Source organism: Heliconius melpomene, chromosome 10, assembly GCF_056956725.1.
Source record: "Heliconius melpomene rosina isolate 202511_hmr_F chromosome 10, ASM5695672v1, whole genome shotgun sequence".
Taxonomy (NCBI): Eukaryota; Metazoa; Arthropoda; class Insecta; order Lepidoptera; family Nymphalidae; genus Heliconius; species Heliconius melpomene.
The window spans coordinates 2,447,301-2,465,668 of NC_140398.1; the positions used below are offsets into that span (position 1 = coordinate 2,447,301).

The 18,368-nt window shown below is 30.8% G+C and overlaps 1 protein-coding gene across 1 annotated transcript; it reads right to left on the reverse strand.

The window, feature by feature from the left end:
- Positions 1-96: 96 nt before the first annotated feature.
- Positions 97-18,278, reverse strand: LOC146535151 (uncharacterized). The gene is made up of 13 exons (XM_085191027.1): positions 18,053-18,278; positions 16,909-17,045; positions 16,578-16,721; positions 12,681-12,770; positions 12,065-12,170; positions 11,737-11,850; positions 10,351-10,518; positions 9,556-9,651; positions 8,998-9,150; positions 8,265-8,340; positions 7,549-7,715; positions 6,621-6,763; positions 97-6,310 (listed from the first exon to the last, which is right to left on the reverse strand). Exons 2-13 carry the CDS (start codon positions 17,043-17,045, stop codon positions 6,304-6,306), a joined length of 1,401 nt encoding a protein of 466 aa, XP_085047153.1. The 5' UTR covers positions 18,053-18,278; the 3' UTR covers positions 97-6,303.
- Positions 18,279-18,368: the final 90 nt, after the last annotated feature.

Genomic DNA, 18,368 nt, shown 5'->3' on the forward strand with positions numbered 1-18,368 from the left:
TTGGCTTGTGAATATAGTACTTTTCTGGATGTGAACTTTGGTCATTTACTTATTTTAATATAATGAAGGGTAAAGAAAAGAAATAAAATATCCAAATGCTACACATACGAACATATTTATTAGTGACATTGACTATAATAATATAATAATTTAGAAAAAATACATCAAGTTAACAGTTTGGTTCGTCATTTTTAAGGAGATAAATACAGACCCACAACAAGCTTCCTTAGTAAAAACAAAAATGCGACTTTAACAGTTTTCAAAGGCTATTGTTTTATACTAATACTTTGTTTTTATATTAATTGTTTATATAAAACAATTCTATAAAAACAATACAGCGAATATAAGTAATTTTTATTCGTTACTGGTACTATTACATTTCACTTTTCTCTATAATATAAACATTTTAAAGCTTATATTCAAATACGGGTACATAGTTCAAAATAACGGACGCAATTATAACTTTAGCTGAGGTTAATTAACATTACTACATTGCAGCGAATAAATAAATAATTATTGTATTAAAATGATTTATTATTCATAACGGTTACATAATCCACAAAAGCTGTGATTTTATAGAACATCCTATTTATAAATATGACAACTAAAATCACTATTTAACTTGTTTATTAAATGTTATCAGAACTTCAGTAAATGGACGAAACAAAGGAGAAACTGTTAAATACGCATCCTATATTATAATATTTACTAATATACATATATAAATCTGATAAATCTCCACATTAATAATACAAACAGACAATCGACTATCTAAGAAGCGACCGAGACGTGGGACAATATAACATTAGAGAGAGTTTGCTTTAAACTATGAATGTCACAATACATAAACTACGATGCAAGTAATTATTGAACATCAATACGAGATATACAATTCAAAATTTAGACATAAAATGCGAACATTATTTGAAGATTTTAAATACATATTATACATTATTAAACAAAAATAAACTTTCAAAAAATACAGAAAGCTGGCTCACCTTTGACGATTGTAGTAAAAAATTATATTGATTAATTTCTTAGTATTATATTTTATAAAATATGAATTGATATAAATAAAGGATATATGCATGAACAAATATAATACGGCGCGACCGCACATTGTACAATTATACCTGATTATATTGTTTTGACCATTAATATGACCGCGCGTGTCCATAGCATTATCACTATTTTAGCTTATTTTCGAGATTTTAAATGAATCTCGGTCATGGACAGTCTACTTCAAGTATTTGAAACGTCGGTTTTCCATAAATGTATAATAGAGAAAAATACGCGATTAATCCATTTAAAGACTTGCATTTAAGGTATATAATTGATACATTATTAAATGGTCCTTCGAGCCGGATCGTTTGTATGTAATGTGTGGTTGCACTGTACATATATTGTTTGTTAAATAGTATAAATCCAAGGGTGAGCCGTAACACGTTCATATAATAGATGTTCATCATGTCAAAACTCCACATTCCCTTTACGCTATAGATGGATAAGTACAATTTCGATCTAAAACTAGGCAATTCGGTCAGCTATGGGTCTCAAAATATAGGAAAAAATAGATTTGTAGCAGAAATACATTTTATTGTCCGTACGATAGTTTAATGGCACTTCAGGGCTCACAGCTATTGAATAACGATTCTAGTAGGAAACGCGAAATTAATGAAAATAAAAAAATATTTTGATATAAAAATATAATTTTAGTTTCTGCTGCAAATCTAATTTTATTTTTTTAAGTATGGCATGTTGAGACCCTATTTAAACATAGGGCACGACTAGGTCCAGGAAACACTGTGCTTTAAATAAATTCAATGAGAAATGTATATATTTTTAGGTATACTTTGAAGGTACAATTAATACATTAGGTGGGATCGACAAATCGTGCCCTTTGCTGGTTTGGTAATCGGTTAACTGTCACATTCTACTTGTTATGGCGTTTTGGCAGAATTGTGACAAAAGTGATTATATTATTTTTGCATTTGATTAACCGATTATCCAATTAAAATTTTAAAAATAGTTCAGTTTATTTGAGCCAAACCGAATCAAGTTGTTTCACAGCCTTATTGAGTCTTGGTAGTTCAAGAAGCGCCGCCCGACGTGTAAACAATTAGCATATTCATTCTCTTTGGTGATAATCGTAATTTTGAATAAAAATGCTAACTATTTACTAGTAATGATTTGTGTTTAATAAAAAATCTACGTTCAAAGTTAAAGGGCGGCGGCGAAAATATTAAAATAAGAGGCGGGAATGATATTCCTTTGTTAATGATCTTAAAATACGGTTGTCATTTGTATTGATATCACATTTTCATACATGTCAGTGGAGATCGCGGCGGAACACTAGCGCTAGAGATCTAATTATTGCTTTAAAAGTTTAAATTATATATATACATACATCAATATTTTTTGTGTTTCACACTTTTTATTAAATAAATATAGATTGGTTTACACATAACTTACAATAATATTGTATAATTCTTATTATAAATTTCACACAGTGTTTAGCAAATAATGGACTAATTAAAGCTTTATAAATATACATTTTCACATAAATTTCCTTCAAAAGGACTATTTTTCAAATTAAATATACAACTTATAGTAGATAATATATAAAAAGATATGTTACAAAATATTCAACAATTTAGTGTCCCCTTTCGCCGCGACCTTCATTTTGTTCTTGGATATATTAAGTCGACTTTTTAAATTGATAGTGTAAAACTTTAAACGAGCCAACATACTTTAATGAAATGATCTAATCTAATAACAATCACATAATCAGAATAATATCACCAAATTCAAACGAAAAAAAAAACATACTATGATTATAAAAGTAAAAAGTCGACTTAAATAAACATGTTATATATTCTTATTTGATCTAAGCCTCTTTCTATTTCTCAGTCTCAGGGAATGTATGTTGGTAAGTCTCTTCGTTTCCTTACATATTATATTATGTTCGTCGCATAAACATCTTAAAAAATATCAAGAAAACCATTCACTTTATAAATAACATATTGTTTTTTATTCATCTAAGAGTACTTAGTACTATATAGGTACTATTTGAAGCAATATTATGTTACGATTAAATTGGCCTAATCTGATAATTCGATTATACTCTAGCACAACTCGATATTACAGGAATCGATATAAGAGTTTCGATATAATTTAAAATTGTATTTTCTTTGTACACTACAGTTAAAGGCATATTTCGAATAAGTTTTGGGTTACTAAGATCACATTGTTTTTGTGCGTGACAGATTTTTACACTTATATCGATATTTGGACATCTTGTATTCAGAGCTAAAGCTATGGTACCGCCACCATACTTGTTTCGCTCTATTTATCCAATTTATTCTTTTAGCTTCACGCTGTATTTCGCATATAGGAGCGTAAGTGGAAGGAACCTAGTATTGACACATTCACCATGTACCACTCAATTTTTGACACACTGTACGTAGAGAAGCGGAACGCAATGCCGCGTGAGGAAAAGAAAATAATTCAATCTTCAGAGTATGAATCGAACCTACAACTGCCGTTTACAGTCAACTGCTGTGCGGCTCCGCCAAGACTGTCTCAACTTCAATAATTACAATTTCCCAAAACATGTTGAGTAATAACATAAAACTGAGCAAAATTAGTTTAACTAAGCGTAGTGGCGTAACGTTCTCAGTAACGTGGGACGGACTATTAAAAAATATTCGAACAAAAATAACAAGGTGTATCGAATCGTTCACATATATTCGAGATATTAAAACTTTATCACGAGACGACTGTGTTGATTATATAAATAAAATCGATATTGGAATCATTTTAAATTATAAACACCATCGTTCACATAATGTTACGACTTTTGACAACATTTGGTAGATAATTTCTTAACCCTTAAATACGTGTTAATAAACCGATTATGGTATCGATATGAATTTTGACATTTGTGAAAAGACGAAGATAACTAAAGTCTTACTACAAAGTCTATATTTCATCACGACACGACTGTCAGATTTGAAAGATAAAAAAATGTTTTTATTTTTTATTTTAGGGCTAAAATCAGTGGCACGTAGTGACCGTATTTGATACGGTGTTACACTTAACGCTACAGAGTTGATATAAAATTATATGATGTATGTTTTAATACTTTCTTTTGTGCAATATTTGATTTGCGGAATATTATATACAAGATCCGCCATGACTAGATGTCGTGACCCACCACGCCTAAAGTATACAATACATGGGACTATATAATGTCTATATAAATTTTATATTATATTTTTAGGTTTTTAACATTTTATATACACTTTTTTACGCGTTATCAAATGTATGTCAATATTTTGTTTTGCAAAATAATTTCGTAAGTGGTTGAAAATGTCTATTAAATTTTATAATTAAAACATAAATAAAACTCCCATACGTACATTTGATAACGTTAAGCTATTTATATGTCAAAACTTTTTTGTACACGGTGTATTCCGCAGATAGCGGTATAGGCAGAGGCAACTTTATGTTAATTAAGATACGTTTCCCACGCACCACCGAATACTCGAGATATTGCGTTTTGAGTAGCAGAACTCAACGCCGCGTTTTGTCTTGTTGCCAAGAAGAAAAATTAAATAATTTAAAGATCTCGAGTAGGAATCGAGCCCACAACCGTCGTGTTTACAGCCAGACGCTACCATTCTGCCACGACAGTACACACAGACCCATACATATATTTTAAATAATTTCAATATACAATTCAACAACTTTAGGCGTGGACAATGAATTTGAAATCTGATAAAAACTTTCTTTTTCTTAATTCGTATTTTCGTGAGATGTTGCCATTAAAACATATCATTCGGCGTTTCTCAATTCTTCTAGGACAATCTATTATTTTTATATATATTTTTTGGAAATTTACTATTTAATCTGCATTTATAGACTTGCCGTGAATATATTAACGATATGCGATATTTTTTCTCCTATTAATTTTAGTTTAGTGATCACAGATTTTACTACTGGACAAGTGTATGAACACAGATAAAATATAACATTTTTTACATAAATATACAACACATTCTGTTAGTAATTTCGTGAGAATTGACTTTCACAGTGACTTAACTATAAATGTATATTCTCTACACATTTGTAAACTACAATAGAGCGTCGATTATTTGAACGTCGATCAACGAAAAGACCAGTTACCGCAATAAACCTAATTTTCTCACTTTGAAGTACAATTTCATTTGAAAATGCTTAAACGTACATCAAAGATACAACATAATAATGTTTGTAAATATAGTTTTCATTTCCTTGTCAATCGAATATATGGCTGAATAAGTTCTATTATCCGAACAAAAAAAACGATTATCCAAAGTTCGGATAATCGACGCTCTACTATATTTGGAATATTATTTTTCACACATTAGTTAAGTAGATATTATAAAGCTATTTACAAGCTGCGTCAGCTTCTAGAAGTTGCAATAACACTAAGTGCATACACCGTTACATGGATTTTTACAGCACGGTCGACGAGTTGTGGCCGCCTTGAAGTTAGCTGTAGGATTTTGGTTGCTTTTGTTTATTTCTCGAGTGAATAATGCGCAAAAGTTCGTGTGCAGAAAGCTTAACTTCATGGCGGCCACGGCTGCCGCACTGTACGATAAAATTTCAATGAAAACCTTTAATAAATTTATAAAATTCTAATAAAAAAGGAACTTTCGCAAAATTATTCGTGAGAAAATGCTATATTTAAAATACAATTAAATTTTTGATTAGGCCTTGTGGTGTAGGAAATAAGACCTAGTAATGAGGTTATACTTAAAATACTTAAAAGGTATCAATAGATTTTGATATTTCATATAATAAGATACATTTTGCTTATATCTAATATTTACGCGTAACGATCATTTAAGTTAAGAGCCCAATACCAAAATAATTTCAATTACAATTAGTTTAAACGAGAGCAGTATCTTTACAGAATTTATGTATTTAAAAATAATAAACTTGGCTGTTCATTAAAAAAATATATATTTCAACAATCATTTCAAAATAATTGTATTTTATAGTTTGTAATATTTGGTAAATTAGTTTTTAAATACACAATTAATGAAAAGATACACGTATATAAGTTATTCATGAAGAAAATTTTAAAAAAGGCTATGCCTGATAATCATTATTAACATAACATAAGAATTAACATAACATAAATTTTGTTTTTAAATAAAAATATTCACAGATTTTGTCAACGTTTAAAAAGAAGCAGATCTTACAGTGTTTGATGGTAACTTTCATTGAGATCTTGAAGTTCTTTAAAGTAGTTTAAGATCTGTAGAACATAAAAGACATAGATATATTGTTTTATAAGTGAGTGTCATTAAGTTAACATTAAAAAAAAAGCAAAAAAAATATTTGAGAAAATTGAGCCCACAAAGTTGGGCGTCGATTGTGGATTCCATTCCTACTCCTATAAATTCATATCGATACCATAATGGTGGCGGTATGAAATATTTAATATTTTTATTTCTTCTAGTGGCTAGGCAAAACGCGGCATTGAGTTTCGCGACGCATTACGCAATGGCGGAAAGTGGGGGAACTTAATACTTAATTGTTATAATATGACAAATTGTAATTCTCACATCGGCAAAGCGGGTAGCGGAGTCCACACTTCTTGTAGAACATAATCAGCGCGGTGTATGGACGAGGCGCGCGTGCGTAGCGCCGGATGCAGCTGCTCCCATTGTATGGGCGACCATTTGAACTCGGTGTAGGTGTTTACTTGCTGAAATTCATATGTTTAAGTATAGTAATTAAAGCTTTTTGGAAAATGTTACGATAACGTAACAATATTTTAACTCGCAAACCAACAGCAGAGTTAGGTTTTTTTTAAGATAACGTTATGTTATTTTTTACATTTTTGAACTCTTTTTCGCATAGGGAAGAAAAATATAAAAAATATTTATTAAGAAAACATAAAAATTTTTAACGTAGTAGCATTTCAATTAAGCCGTATGTTATAGTCCTATTCAGTCAGTAGTTCAATGGTTTTCAAGAGGGATCAATTTCGCTAAGATACATTTTTCATACGTTTTCTTAATAAACCTTATGTTATTTTTTGCAGACCATTTATGAAAAAAAAAAAAAAAGTTAGCAGATTCTATATTTAAATCAATCATTAATGTTGTTGTATAAACAATATTTTGATATATAAATAATTAATATTATTTCCATAAATAAAAATTACCGCCAACAGGAGAACAAGCTGTTCTATTCCCACTCAGGGAATGAAATGTTAAATATTTTCATTTCCTCGTTCTGGTAATAAAGTTACACGACAGACGAAGATGAAAACCGCCACTGAACATACAATGTCTCACGCAATGTCAATGAACACGAAAATTGAGTTGAAAGTGGCAAATAGAGTGTCTAAGCACTAGGGTTCATCTGCCAACATTGCCATATGCAGCATACAGTAAAACACTAAAAAAAATATATAACATTTTAGAACATTTTGAAAGTGTTATTAACACGTTAGTATTTTCTACAAAAGTGACATTGCCGACTGACCTGTACGAGGTCGCACAGGACAGCACCCGGCAGCAGCGCGTGCACGTCGCGCACAAGCACGCGCGGCACGCCGTCGTCACGCTCGTTCACGGCCGACACGTGCAGCGCGCGCAGCGAGCGGCGCAGGCGCACGAACCCAACCACGTCGTATTGCCAGATCCAGTAGCCTGCACAGATATACACATATTTAATTATTATACTATATATTAATTTTCAGATTCACGCTGTCTCCAGCATTTTACAAAGTAGACGAAAAGGAAATTAATGTTAAGATACTACGTTCCCCACTTTCCGCCGAATATTCGCAACATTGACCGTTGAGTGGCGAAACTCAACACCGCATTTCTTCTTGTTACTAAAGCAAGGAAACGAAAATATTAAATACTAGTGGACTTGGGCGGCTGCGCCCGCTTGAACTATACGAACATTTATTAAATATGAAACGGAGTCAGGACAGCTAGACAGCGGAGTTCAAAAGAGCACATAAAAAGGTGAAATTTTACATTCGAGTGTCTTGAAGGATTTGAGCGCGCATTTAGTTTCACAGTCAAAGCAAATAAAATAAGTTTCGAATAAAAAAAAACAAATATCAATACCAAGAAAACCGTTTCCCAATTTTGTTATCAATTATTTCTATTACTAATTACAGTATTAATATAAGATTTATAAAAAACATAATTTAAAGCTATATAAATAAGATAAGATTTATGTCTTACCATGTACGGCGAGCCGTTGCAGCTGTGTGCACTGCCAGCAGAGTAAAATAAGCGGATTCACGTTAAACATCGAGTGCTGTAATAAAACAATAAAATTCATATAATAAGACATTTAATTAGGCTTGAGAAGATTGTTTTACTTGTGTAATTTATATTAGAAGAATAACGAGAGAAAATTCTTAATAAATATCTCCCCTGAATGGGAATCGAACCCACAACCGTCGTGTTTACCGTCGCATGTTTGTGACCCTGCATCACGACGACCTCAAGAATGTTTTTCTATATTATCTTTATATATACAGGAAAAAATTACATATTGTCGGCACCAGTGCGGGACCTGATTTTAATTACTGTAAAAAAATCGCGTTAAAAGGGTTATTTCAAAGATTATTTCAAATAATCCTTACTAGAAGTAACTAGAAGTGCAATGAAAAATTATCTTACAAGTACGCTGAAAGAACGCAAGAATGGAACTCATTGCTCTGTATTTGCTATGGCATATTATTTGGAGTTTTTTAAAAACAGAATAAGTAGGTAGGTATTTAGAAGATCTTGCACTGACACCGACAATATATTTCTTTGCTTTATACTTTTCCCGCATATAGCAGTAAAAAATGCAGATGAAAAGTCTGCGTTTTGCAAGAGCCATAACCATTTACAATCCGAAACTCTTCCATACAAAGTGACCCAGCTGGGCCCAGTCCCTAACAAAACAGAAGTAAGCATCGCTCACATCGTCGGCATCGCTCCCATCGTCGCCGTCGCGGAGCAGCCTGGCAAGGGTCGCGGGGGGTGCGGGCGCATCGTGCGGCGCGTCGGCCCACACGAGCTCGCGCAGCACCGCCTTGTACTCGCGCACCACGCGCGCCAGCACGCCCGTGTGAAGCTAAGAATATTATATTGTTTAGTTCCACGCTGTATCCCGCATATAGTAAGATAGGCAGAGGTAACCTAGTGTTAAGATACTACCAGTCCCTAATTTTCGCTGAATTCTGAAAAAGCACAAAGTAAAGTTGTCGCTTCGATTTAAACTAGAGGAAATGGAATATTTAATATTTTAATTTCTTCGTTTAATGGTGAGGCAAAGCGCGGTGTTAAATTCCACCACTCAATACACAATGCTTCCAAAATTCAGCGGAAAATGAGGAAAAGAGTGTCTTAACCCTAAGTTACCTTTGCCTACCCTATTGTGTGCAGGATACGGCGTAATGCTAAAAAAGACTCTACACAACAATATTATTTTCGAATTATAGAATGTTTAAAAAAATCAAAAGATCAAGAAACTACTTACAATTTTGCAAAACATAACTTTAAGAGAGACCAGCGGCATTCCCTCCACAAACACCCTATCTATAATGTCTTCTAATACATTTTGTGATACTGAGATCTGCAATAAAAACATTTAAAATTATCAACTAAAAATATGTATGATAATAATATGTTATTTAATTAAATGAAATATATAATCCAACTTTAGATCTGATTCAATTTTATAAAATTCGTAACTCCTTTAGAAAACCTCATTAACTGCTTCATTACACGGAATCTCCCTTTTTCTCTTATCTCCAAAAATCTTTCCCTTATCAAACTAGAAATATAAATATTACTCAAAAATAATTACTGTTCTGAATGGGGACCGATTCCATAACCATCAAAACAGAGTCAAACACAGCTATGATAACCTAATATCTTCAAGTATACACAAGTAACAAAAAAGGTTACAATATCGTTGAGTATAACGATACTGTTATAAACTTAACGCCGTGTATTGATTTACTAGACAAAAAGAAATAAGAAGAATATGAAATAAACCATTTCCTAAAATGGGTATCAAATTCATAAACATCATGTCTATAATCAGCCTATGCGATATACTTAAATAAAAATCACAAATATATAATATAGGCAGTACGGTCAACGAGTTGTGGCCAACGTATATGAAGTTGCCTGTAGACGTACAGATTTAATTGTGGGATTTTTCTTATTTTCGATTATTTTTTTTTCAAGTGAACAATACGCAAAATGTACAATGAGTCAGACCTAACGGACGGCCACGACTCGTCAATCGTACTGTACAATAACTCACGATATTCATAGTAACTTCTAAATTCCGATTCACGTTCCTCCAATCGACGGTGTTCAGTACAACGGGCCTCCTCGAACCAATGTTGAGCGTCAAATGAGATATGTTGGACAATTGGTTTATCGTTTCCAGAGTTTGAGTACTCATTAAATCGTAGTCGAATATTATGTGCTGTGAATGGAAATGATAATATATGTAATTATGAAATTATATGAATAGTATTTTTATTTATAAGGTATATTATTAAAAGTTATAAAATTTGTAACGATGGCGAAATAAAAATAAAAAGTTTTGCCGTTTTCTTGGTTTTGAAGAGTAAATTAATTAACTGTTTTTCTAAAATAGTTATGAGCTCTTCAGAACAAATAATTTATCATTTAATTCGAATGTGTACTAGGATTTCACGTCAAAAACTGAATACGTCAAATCTAAGCAGCATGTCCTATCTGTAACACATTACAGATAGGACAGGTTAACTGCATGATTATTCACATAGCCTGTTAAGAAAACTTGGAAAACGCGATGAGAACTCTATGTTAATATAAAATACGAAAGTCTGATATTAAACCCTAGCGGCTAAGCTAAATCTTAATAGATTTAAATATAACATGTTAGGCAAACTACGAAAAACGTTACATAAACTTTTACATAAGAGATGTCACATACAAACATGGACACTCTGACATATATCATTAATACGATAAACATTAAAGTCATCAAATTACATTTATAATCTTTTGTACGTACATAAAACTGCTAATATAGTATATTATATTAAGTTGCATTGCAATTCATAGTACCAAGCTATATCATATTACAGTCTTTCTAGTAAATATAAATATTAGTGAAATTAATTTTGGTTTATATAAATTAAGTTATTTTAGCTGTATCTCGCATATAGAACACGCACTTAACGCAGGAAGCAGCGGAACTTAACGCCGTTCTCTGTCTTTTTACCAGAGCGAGAAAATGAAAATATTTCATTCCCGAGTGGAAATAAGACCCATAATCATCGTGTTTAGAGTAAGTCGCTCCAAAATAGAAATAATACCCTTTATTATACTTTTTTGTGTTATTTCACGATGAAATAAAAATGTTTATTCCTAAATAAACATAATAATGTACCTATATAAATACCTATATGTACCTATGTATAAAATAATGTACCTATATAAAATTTGACTGTAGACGTATTTGAATTAAATTTGTAAAAAATCTCCCAACAGAGCTAATAACGTAAATAAATCGTAACAAGAGTGAACGAATTTTGCCGTAGCTTGATGAGTACTTTTGTTGAACGTATGGCTTAAAGGTTAGCCAGCTTGGATAGTTCAAATTTTTATACGTTTCCTAAATAAGTATAAATAAAATCTTATAATAAACACTTACTTGTAATGTAGAAAACATCATTAAAGCAACATTGCCGTTCGTGAGTAATGAATTTTCAGGTGATGGCACAGTGCTGAACGACAGTGGTCGAGAAAAATACTCTACACTCTTATGCTGCAAAGTAAATATAATTATATAAATACATTGAATTCACTGTGAAATAATAAAAACAAAAACAATTTTTAATAAAGTATATTTTAGTTAATAACCGCACCAACTTAAACAGAAACTAAAAAACAGAAAATAAAAGTTGTTCTAAATTATATACGTTGTATTTACAGGATTTTTGTTTAAAAGATGTTCCTTTATATTATAATTATTAACTTACTTTATATCTATCATTCTCATTCTTAATTGAAGTCATTTCACAACCAAGCAGACTTAAATTTTTCAAACAATGTGCGTTTTTGAATATTAACGTTTCGGCGATTATTCTGTAAAATCAATTTGTATATTTAGTTAAAATAAAACTATAATAACAAAGAATATTAATGAAAATATTACCCATTGATTTATTAGAGAGAGAATTATTCTCATTTCCGATTTATTAGATGAGGGAATTATTCTCATTCCCTCGCTACGGTAAGACAAAGTGCGGTATTCAGTTACGACATTCAACACGGAATGTCTTTATTTGAGAACGGAAAAAGGAAATGTCTCGACATTAGGTGCTCACTGTCTACATTTCTACACACATGCCGTATTTCTACAAACCTGAAGCTAACAAAAATATTGCTTCAAACCCAATTTGAACCACAAGCATTGTATATACCTTTGTCTTAAATCAGACAACTCGTATAACGAATACACCTAATAATACATACAACAGTAATAGCGGCGCTGAGTTGGGACATTGCAAAATGGAGAGCAGAGTATCTTAACACTAGGTTTCCTCTGCCTACTCTGTGTTTAGGATACAACACGAAGCTTAAAATAATACTTACCGATTTATTTTGGCTACGGGTCCATTCTGAGTATGTATGTAGTTGGGCCCGATGAACACTAACTCTTGCAACCGGAGAGTATCAAAGAATCTGTAACATATTTTTTTTATTAGAAAACTTTCTCTAATAAAAGTAAAAAAAACATGAAACGGACTTATTTAAATGATTTCAAATATTTTTTTACATTATACATGTTAGGTGGCAGTATCCAGAATTATCTGTAACTAATATACATAGCTGAGCACATAAAATAGAAAAATATAAAATATAAAAAATATATAAAATTTTATGTAAATTATATATCTATATACTTGTGTATCTATAATTCTATTTACACCTTACGTTTCACAACCAAACACTCACGTGTCATTTATTTAAAAAAAAAAAAACCATGCAAGAAGAATCGAATTACAAAATGTAATCCGCGATTTGAATTGTAAACTAATATCGGGTTACGAAATGACTATTTGCTAATGCTGTATCAACTTTCCCTCGTAAGGAAAGCTTAGAAAATAGCAGCCGTCCGTATACTCTTGTATGTAGATAAATGTGCATAATAAATAGATATAAGATACGTCGAGTGGGAGATCGTAGCGGCCAGGTGGCACAAGGGCGTGACTGCAAGCGGGAAGGGTGTGGGTTCGATTACCACTCGGGTAATTTAATATTTTTAGTTTTTCGCTCGGGCAACAAGGTAACAATGCGGCGTTGAGTAACAATGGCTCAGAATTCGGCGGAAAGTGGGAACGAAAGTGTTTTAATGAGAAGGGAGTGTCTTTGTACTAGGTTCCCAGGTTTCCTCTGCCTACCCAGCTATGTGCGGGATACAAGCTAAAATAATAAAATAAACTTAATTATAGAAGCATTGTGATGCAACCGAATCATACCTACTTGACTTGAACAAACTCAGAGCAGTTTTTATACAAAATTAATTGAATTATAGTTATGCAGTGAAGTTACAGTGTGTCATCATCTTTAAAAGAAAAGTAATAAATTCCATACAAAATTATTTGTATCTTCTTTATAGCGAAAGAAATGAAATCATATTTTCTTTGAGAGCAAAATATGATTTGTTCAATGTTTGGTCACTACTGAAAATAGAATCAAAAATGTTGTTTACAAAATATTAGCTGCATTTAAAATGACATTGAGTGAATGTGGAAAATATGACGCAGGTCACGCAGTAGGTATCTATTAATGCCATGATGGCGTCAAATATAAACAATTATCTATTAATTCTTCTAAATGTGTTTAAAGAAATAAATGCTTTTCATCCAAAGACACCACTTTGAGTGGCGTAACTCAACGCCATATTATACTAAACCAAACGTAAAACAACTATTATAGTATATTGTAGATAAATTAGTAGATTTATATCAAAAAAAGATCTGACATGAAATTATTCTTACATAAGAATACATTTACGTGATTAAAAATAGAGAGTACAACCTTAGCGACAATATTGATTGAAACATCTCCATCTTACGTACAGCCTTATAGGTCGTATTGCGTGACTCGAGTATAACTTAAAACGTATATAGATATAGTACATTATACCTACTACACTAACAATGATTAAGTCGTCTTTGCATACTAGCGACGCAAACGTAGCCCGATTGCTTAACTTAACCCCGCGCTTTGTTTACATGTCCTTAATAGATAAAACATTCTATAAATTTATATATTAAAAACTTAGAATCAGTAGGCCGATACTTAGTATTTTTATAGGCGTAAAGCGGACATCATCCCCAACCTTCAATGTATAAATAATTATAAAAAGCAAGAATTTTCTTTATTTTTATACCAGATCAGATGAGCGCTCTTATATTTATTTGTTTATATAGTTGATTAAATATTTATTTTTTTAGCATTCAGGCTACTTCACAAATAAAAATATACCTAAGGTATTTGTGTAAAATCGCAAATGCATAAATGTTTATGCTACCATTATTATGTAATTCTCAAAAGATAATTTTGGAAGAAAGAATTCTTTATCAAAATAAAGAAGTACTGGAATGCACACACAAATTTCATATTTATAAATCAGATACTATTTATTCTCAGCAACTTTAATTTTTTTAGGCAATGATAAAAAAATCGGTCCGCGTAGTTCCGAATAAATTTAAACTGTTAGATATAAATATAAAGTTATCTAAAAGTAAATATTTTATTTAATATCTACATTTAACAATTTAAGTCGATGTCATAGATAGACGAAAGGAAATTGGAGTGGAATTGTCAAAATGTTGATCGATCGGATGAAAATATTTAATAAATTTCTTGGTTTACTCCAGCTACCCTGCTGGAAGACAAGTGACTTGAACATGTTACGCTTGACCAGTCATACACACGTTTAATCTCGTTTAAGTAAATCACATTGCATAACAATGCATTACACGGACGACTATTACTAAGTACTAAGTAGATTAAGAAATACACATGTTATTTCATTTTTATGTATTTTTTTAAGTAGTCTTGTATTATAGAACTTATAAAATGAACATTTATGAGCATGAGCTGTCTTTAAGTTTTTTCTTATAGTATCTGACTGTAGATTAGATTTGGGCTTAATAAATACTTAATAATATACCTTGGTCAATAGTTTATAATTTATTGCTTACTTGAGGATTTAGATGTGCTTATGCTACCAAAAATATCGCTTTTTGACAATATTTTTAATACTAAAGTCATATCAAATATTTTCAGTCAGTAAATGTTGATTCAATTTATTTATAAGTAACATAAGCTAAATTAAAATTTGCGATGTCGTCACAGCTCATTGTAGTAGGTTCTATAAAAGAATTATCGCGGTTGATAGTCCGGATAATCGCGAATCCGTATAACTGAGGGCCGGATAATCGAGTTTCCATTCTACCTATATAGTAAAAACAAACTACGATACTAATCACCGTCCACATTATACTTTAGAAACTTTTCATATTAAATTACACTACTATCATTGTATTACTGTATACTTCCGTGCATTGAGATAGAAATCTACGCGTTATCACTTGTTCAAATGTAATCTATTAAGCAAATCTATTATTATAACGTGATATCTGATAACAGCGATTACATAAATTATAACATGAATGTATGTATGGATAACATCGTTGAGTTCATATGATTAAAGATATCTAGAAAACTTTTAAAGATGTATTGTATGTCATTTGTAGATCATTAAAATGTCAATTATTAATTAATCTTTATTATTTACATTTTTTAAAATATAACGCTAATCTAATGTTTTAACAGTTGATCTAAAACTGTTAAGAATATATTAAAAAAAAAAATTAATAGTTATAGAATTAAAAGGTATTCAAAACACTAAATTGAAGTTTGCCATATTATTATATTAGGGATCTAAACGGGGCTTTGCCCGCTTAAATTTATTGTTAACATTATACAAAAACATTACATAAATCGTAGCCTATGCGTTAATGTGATGTATAAGCAATATTACTTTAAGATTTTATCTAAATCCACTAAGTAGTTTGTGCGTGAAAGTGGAATAAACATCCATACTCACAAACTTTCATATTTATAATATGATTTCTTTTAGCTTCATGGTGTATCCCGCATGTAGCAGGGTAAACAGAGGTAGTCTAGTGTTAAGACCGTTCGCCACTTTCCGCCGAATTCTGGAAGCACTGCGTGCTGAATGGCGGAACGGTACTCGTCACCAGAGCGAAGAAATGGAAATATTTAATTCCTCGAATGGGAAGCGAATCCGCAACATGCCGAGTTTAAAGGCACATGCTTGGGCTCCTGCACCACAACTGGCCTCATTAAAAGCAAATAATAACCTAAATTTATTCTAATTATTAATAGTCATATTTTAAGGATTATTACTGTTAATAATTATAATTTTGTAAATATAATATCAGATCAACTTACTGTGGCAGTATAAAGTTCATAAAATTTTCCAAGTCCTCCCCGCAGCTGTCAATATAAATGTGTAATTTTCTAGTGTACTTCCTGAACACTCGGGTCAAAAACAAGTTTTTCTCAAGGTGTTTAACTCTCAACTTCAATATATCCCTATATGGAATAAACCAATTAACATTATACTTCCTAATAAATTATATTAATTTCCAGGATAACAAATCTTTTTAGATTCTAGGACTGCTGGTCATTAAGTTTTTTTGTTTTTAATAAATAATTATTTGACATAGACTTTGAATGAGACTTATTATTGCTTATTTTGTTAATACTTTGCAATACTCACTTATGTCCTTCATATAATAAAATAGAGCTTCTCCAGTGCTTGCAAGTTGATAATGCAGCGAGCGCATCCTCAAGACTGAGATGATCCAACACGCATCTCAGTGAGAGGAGAGGCAGGCTGCCCCAGCCTAATGACATCTGTGTAATATGTTTTTTTATATAAAAAAATGATATTTTGGGCTATCTATTAATATCATTATTTTTTTTTATAAAATAATACATTAAAATATGTTGAAAAACATGAGAAGAGGATAATTTTTCTCTAAAAGATTTCTTCCAGAAACCTCTATGTGAAGTAAAAATTTTAAAAGAAGTGTTTCGAGTACAGTTTCTATACTAAGCATAAATGTAGATATCTGAACTTAATAATAAACATGAAAACATTTCAAAAATACATTTCAAATTAATAAATATAAACAATAATATAATTTATTCAATATTTTTTTAATTTATAGTTTTTTTTAAAGTTAATTCCTTACTAATTTAAAAATATTTTAAAATAGAATTTGATTACACAATATTAATGTTAGTATAATTTCTAAACTTTCATAACATTAATTCAAGATTCATTCTATTTCTTGACACATTAAATTTGAATACTTAGTGGATTAACATTAATTATAGTTCTTATGAATTAATAACAAAAAGAATATAAACTACTTTAGATATAAAAAATAACTGTATTTGGGATTTAACATATTTTAAAATGTAGTCATATTAAATTAAAAAAAAATGTTGTTAAATTGTATAATATATTAATATACAAAAATATTAAATTGATATAAAATCGATCATTTAAATCTACACGTTATTGACAATTTTGACCTGCACAATGGCTTAAAGCCTAATAAAATACAACTTTTTATCATTATTTTAATAAAGTAAAATATGAAAACATTGAGACGATAAAATCAGCTGTTTAGCTCAATGTATATCGACGTAACAGCTGTTCCCGAGAAAGTAGGCTAAATAAAATAACAAACTGCGTAAATAACATGTTACGAATTTATAAGCCGTGACCTAAATTTAAAGAAGGAATAGTAAAATTTACATACTAAAACTATAACTGACAATAAACCACATAATTCTTATTAGAGAATTTTAAATAGCAAACAAAGAAGGTCATTTATTAAACCGATACGTACCTTCAGATATGTTGATAAATTTCTTTTAATATTGGTTTGTGGCGTTTGTTTCTTATATGCTAGTTAATCAAGTTTACTTGAAGTGTATCTTATTTTATCAAAAACAAAAAATTACGATTTTTAAACGTCCATTATGATTTGTATTAACACACAAACCGAAATTGAGAAACTGCGCGAGTTGCGACTTGAGAAAATGAAGTTGTCGTTTGTCGACTAATTTGTTTGTATTGCCAGTAACAAATATGTGACACATAATTTTTTTATATCAGATTTTTTAAAGTTTACAACTTTACAACGTCCATATTAGTTATGAATC

Coding starts and splice junctions, on each gene's coding strand:
- LOC146535151 (XM_085191027.1), bottom strand. CDS start 17,045: ATGTCATTAGGCTGGGGCAGCCTGCCTCTCCTCTCACTGAGATGCGTG. Junction 12,171..12,680: donor CCCGTAGCCAAAATAAATCG/GTAAGTATTATT, acceptor TTGATTTTACAG/AATAATCGCCGAAACGTTAA. Junction 8,341..8,997: donor ATGGGAGCGATGCCGACGAT/GTGAGCGATGCT, acceptor GTTTTATTACAG/CACTCGATGTTTAACGTGAA.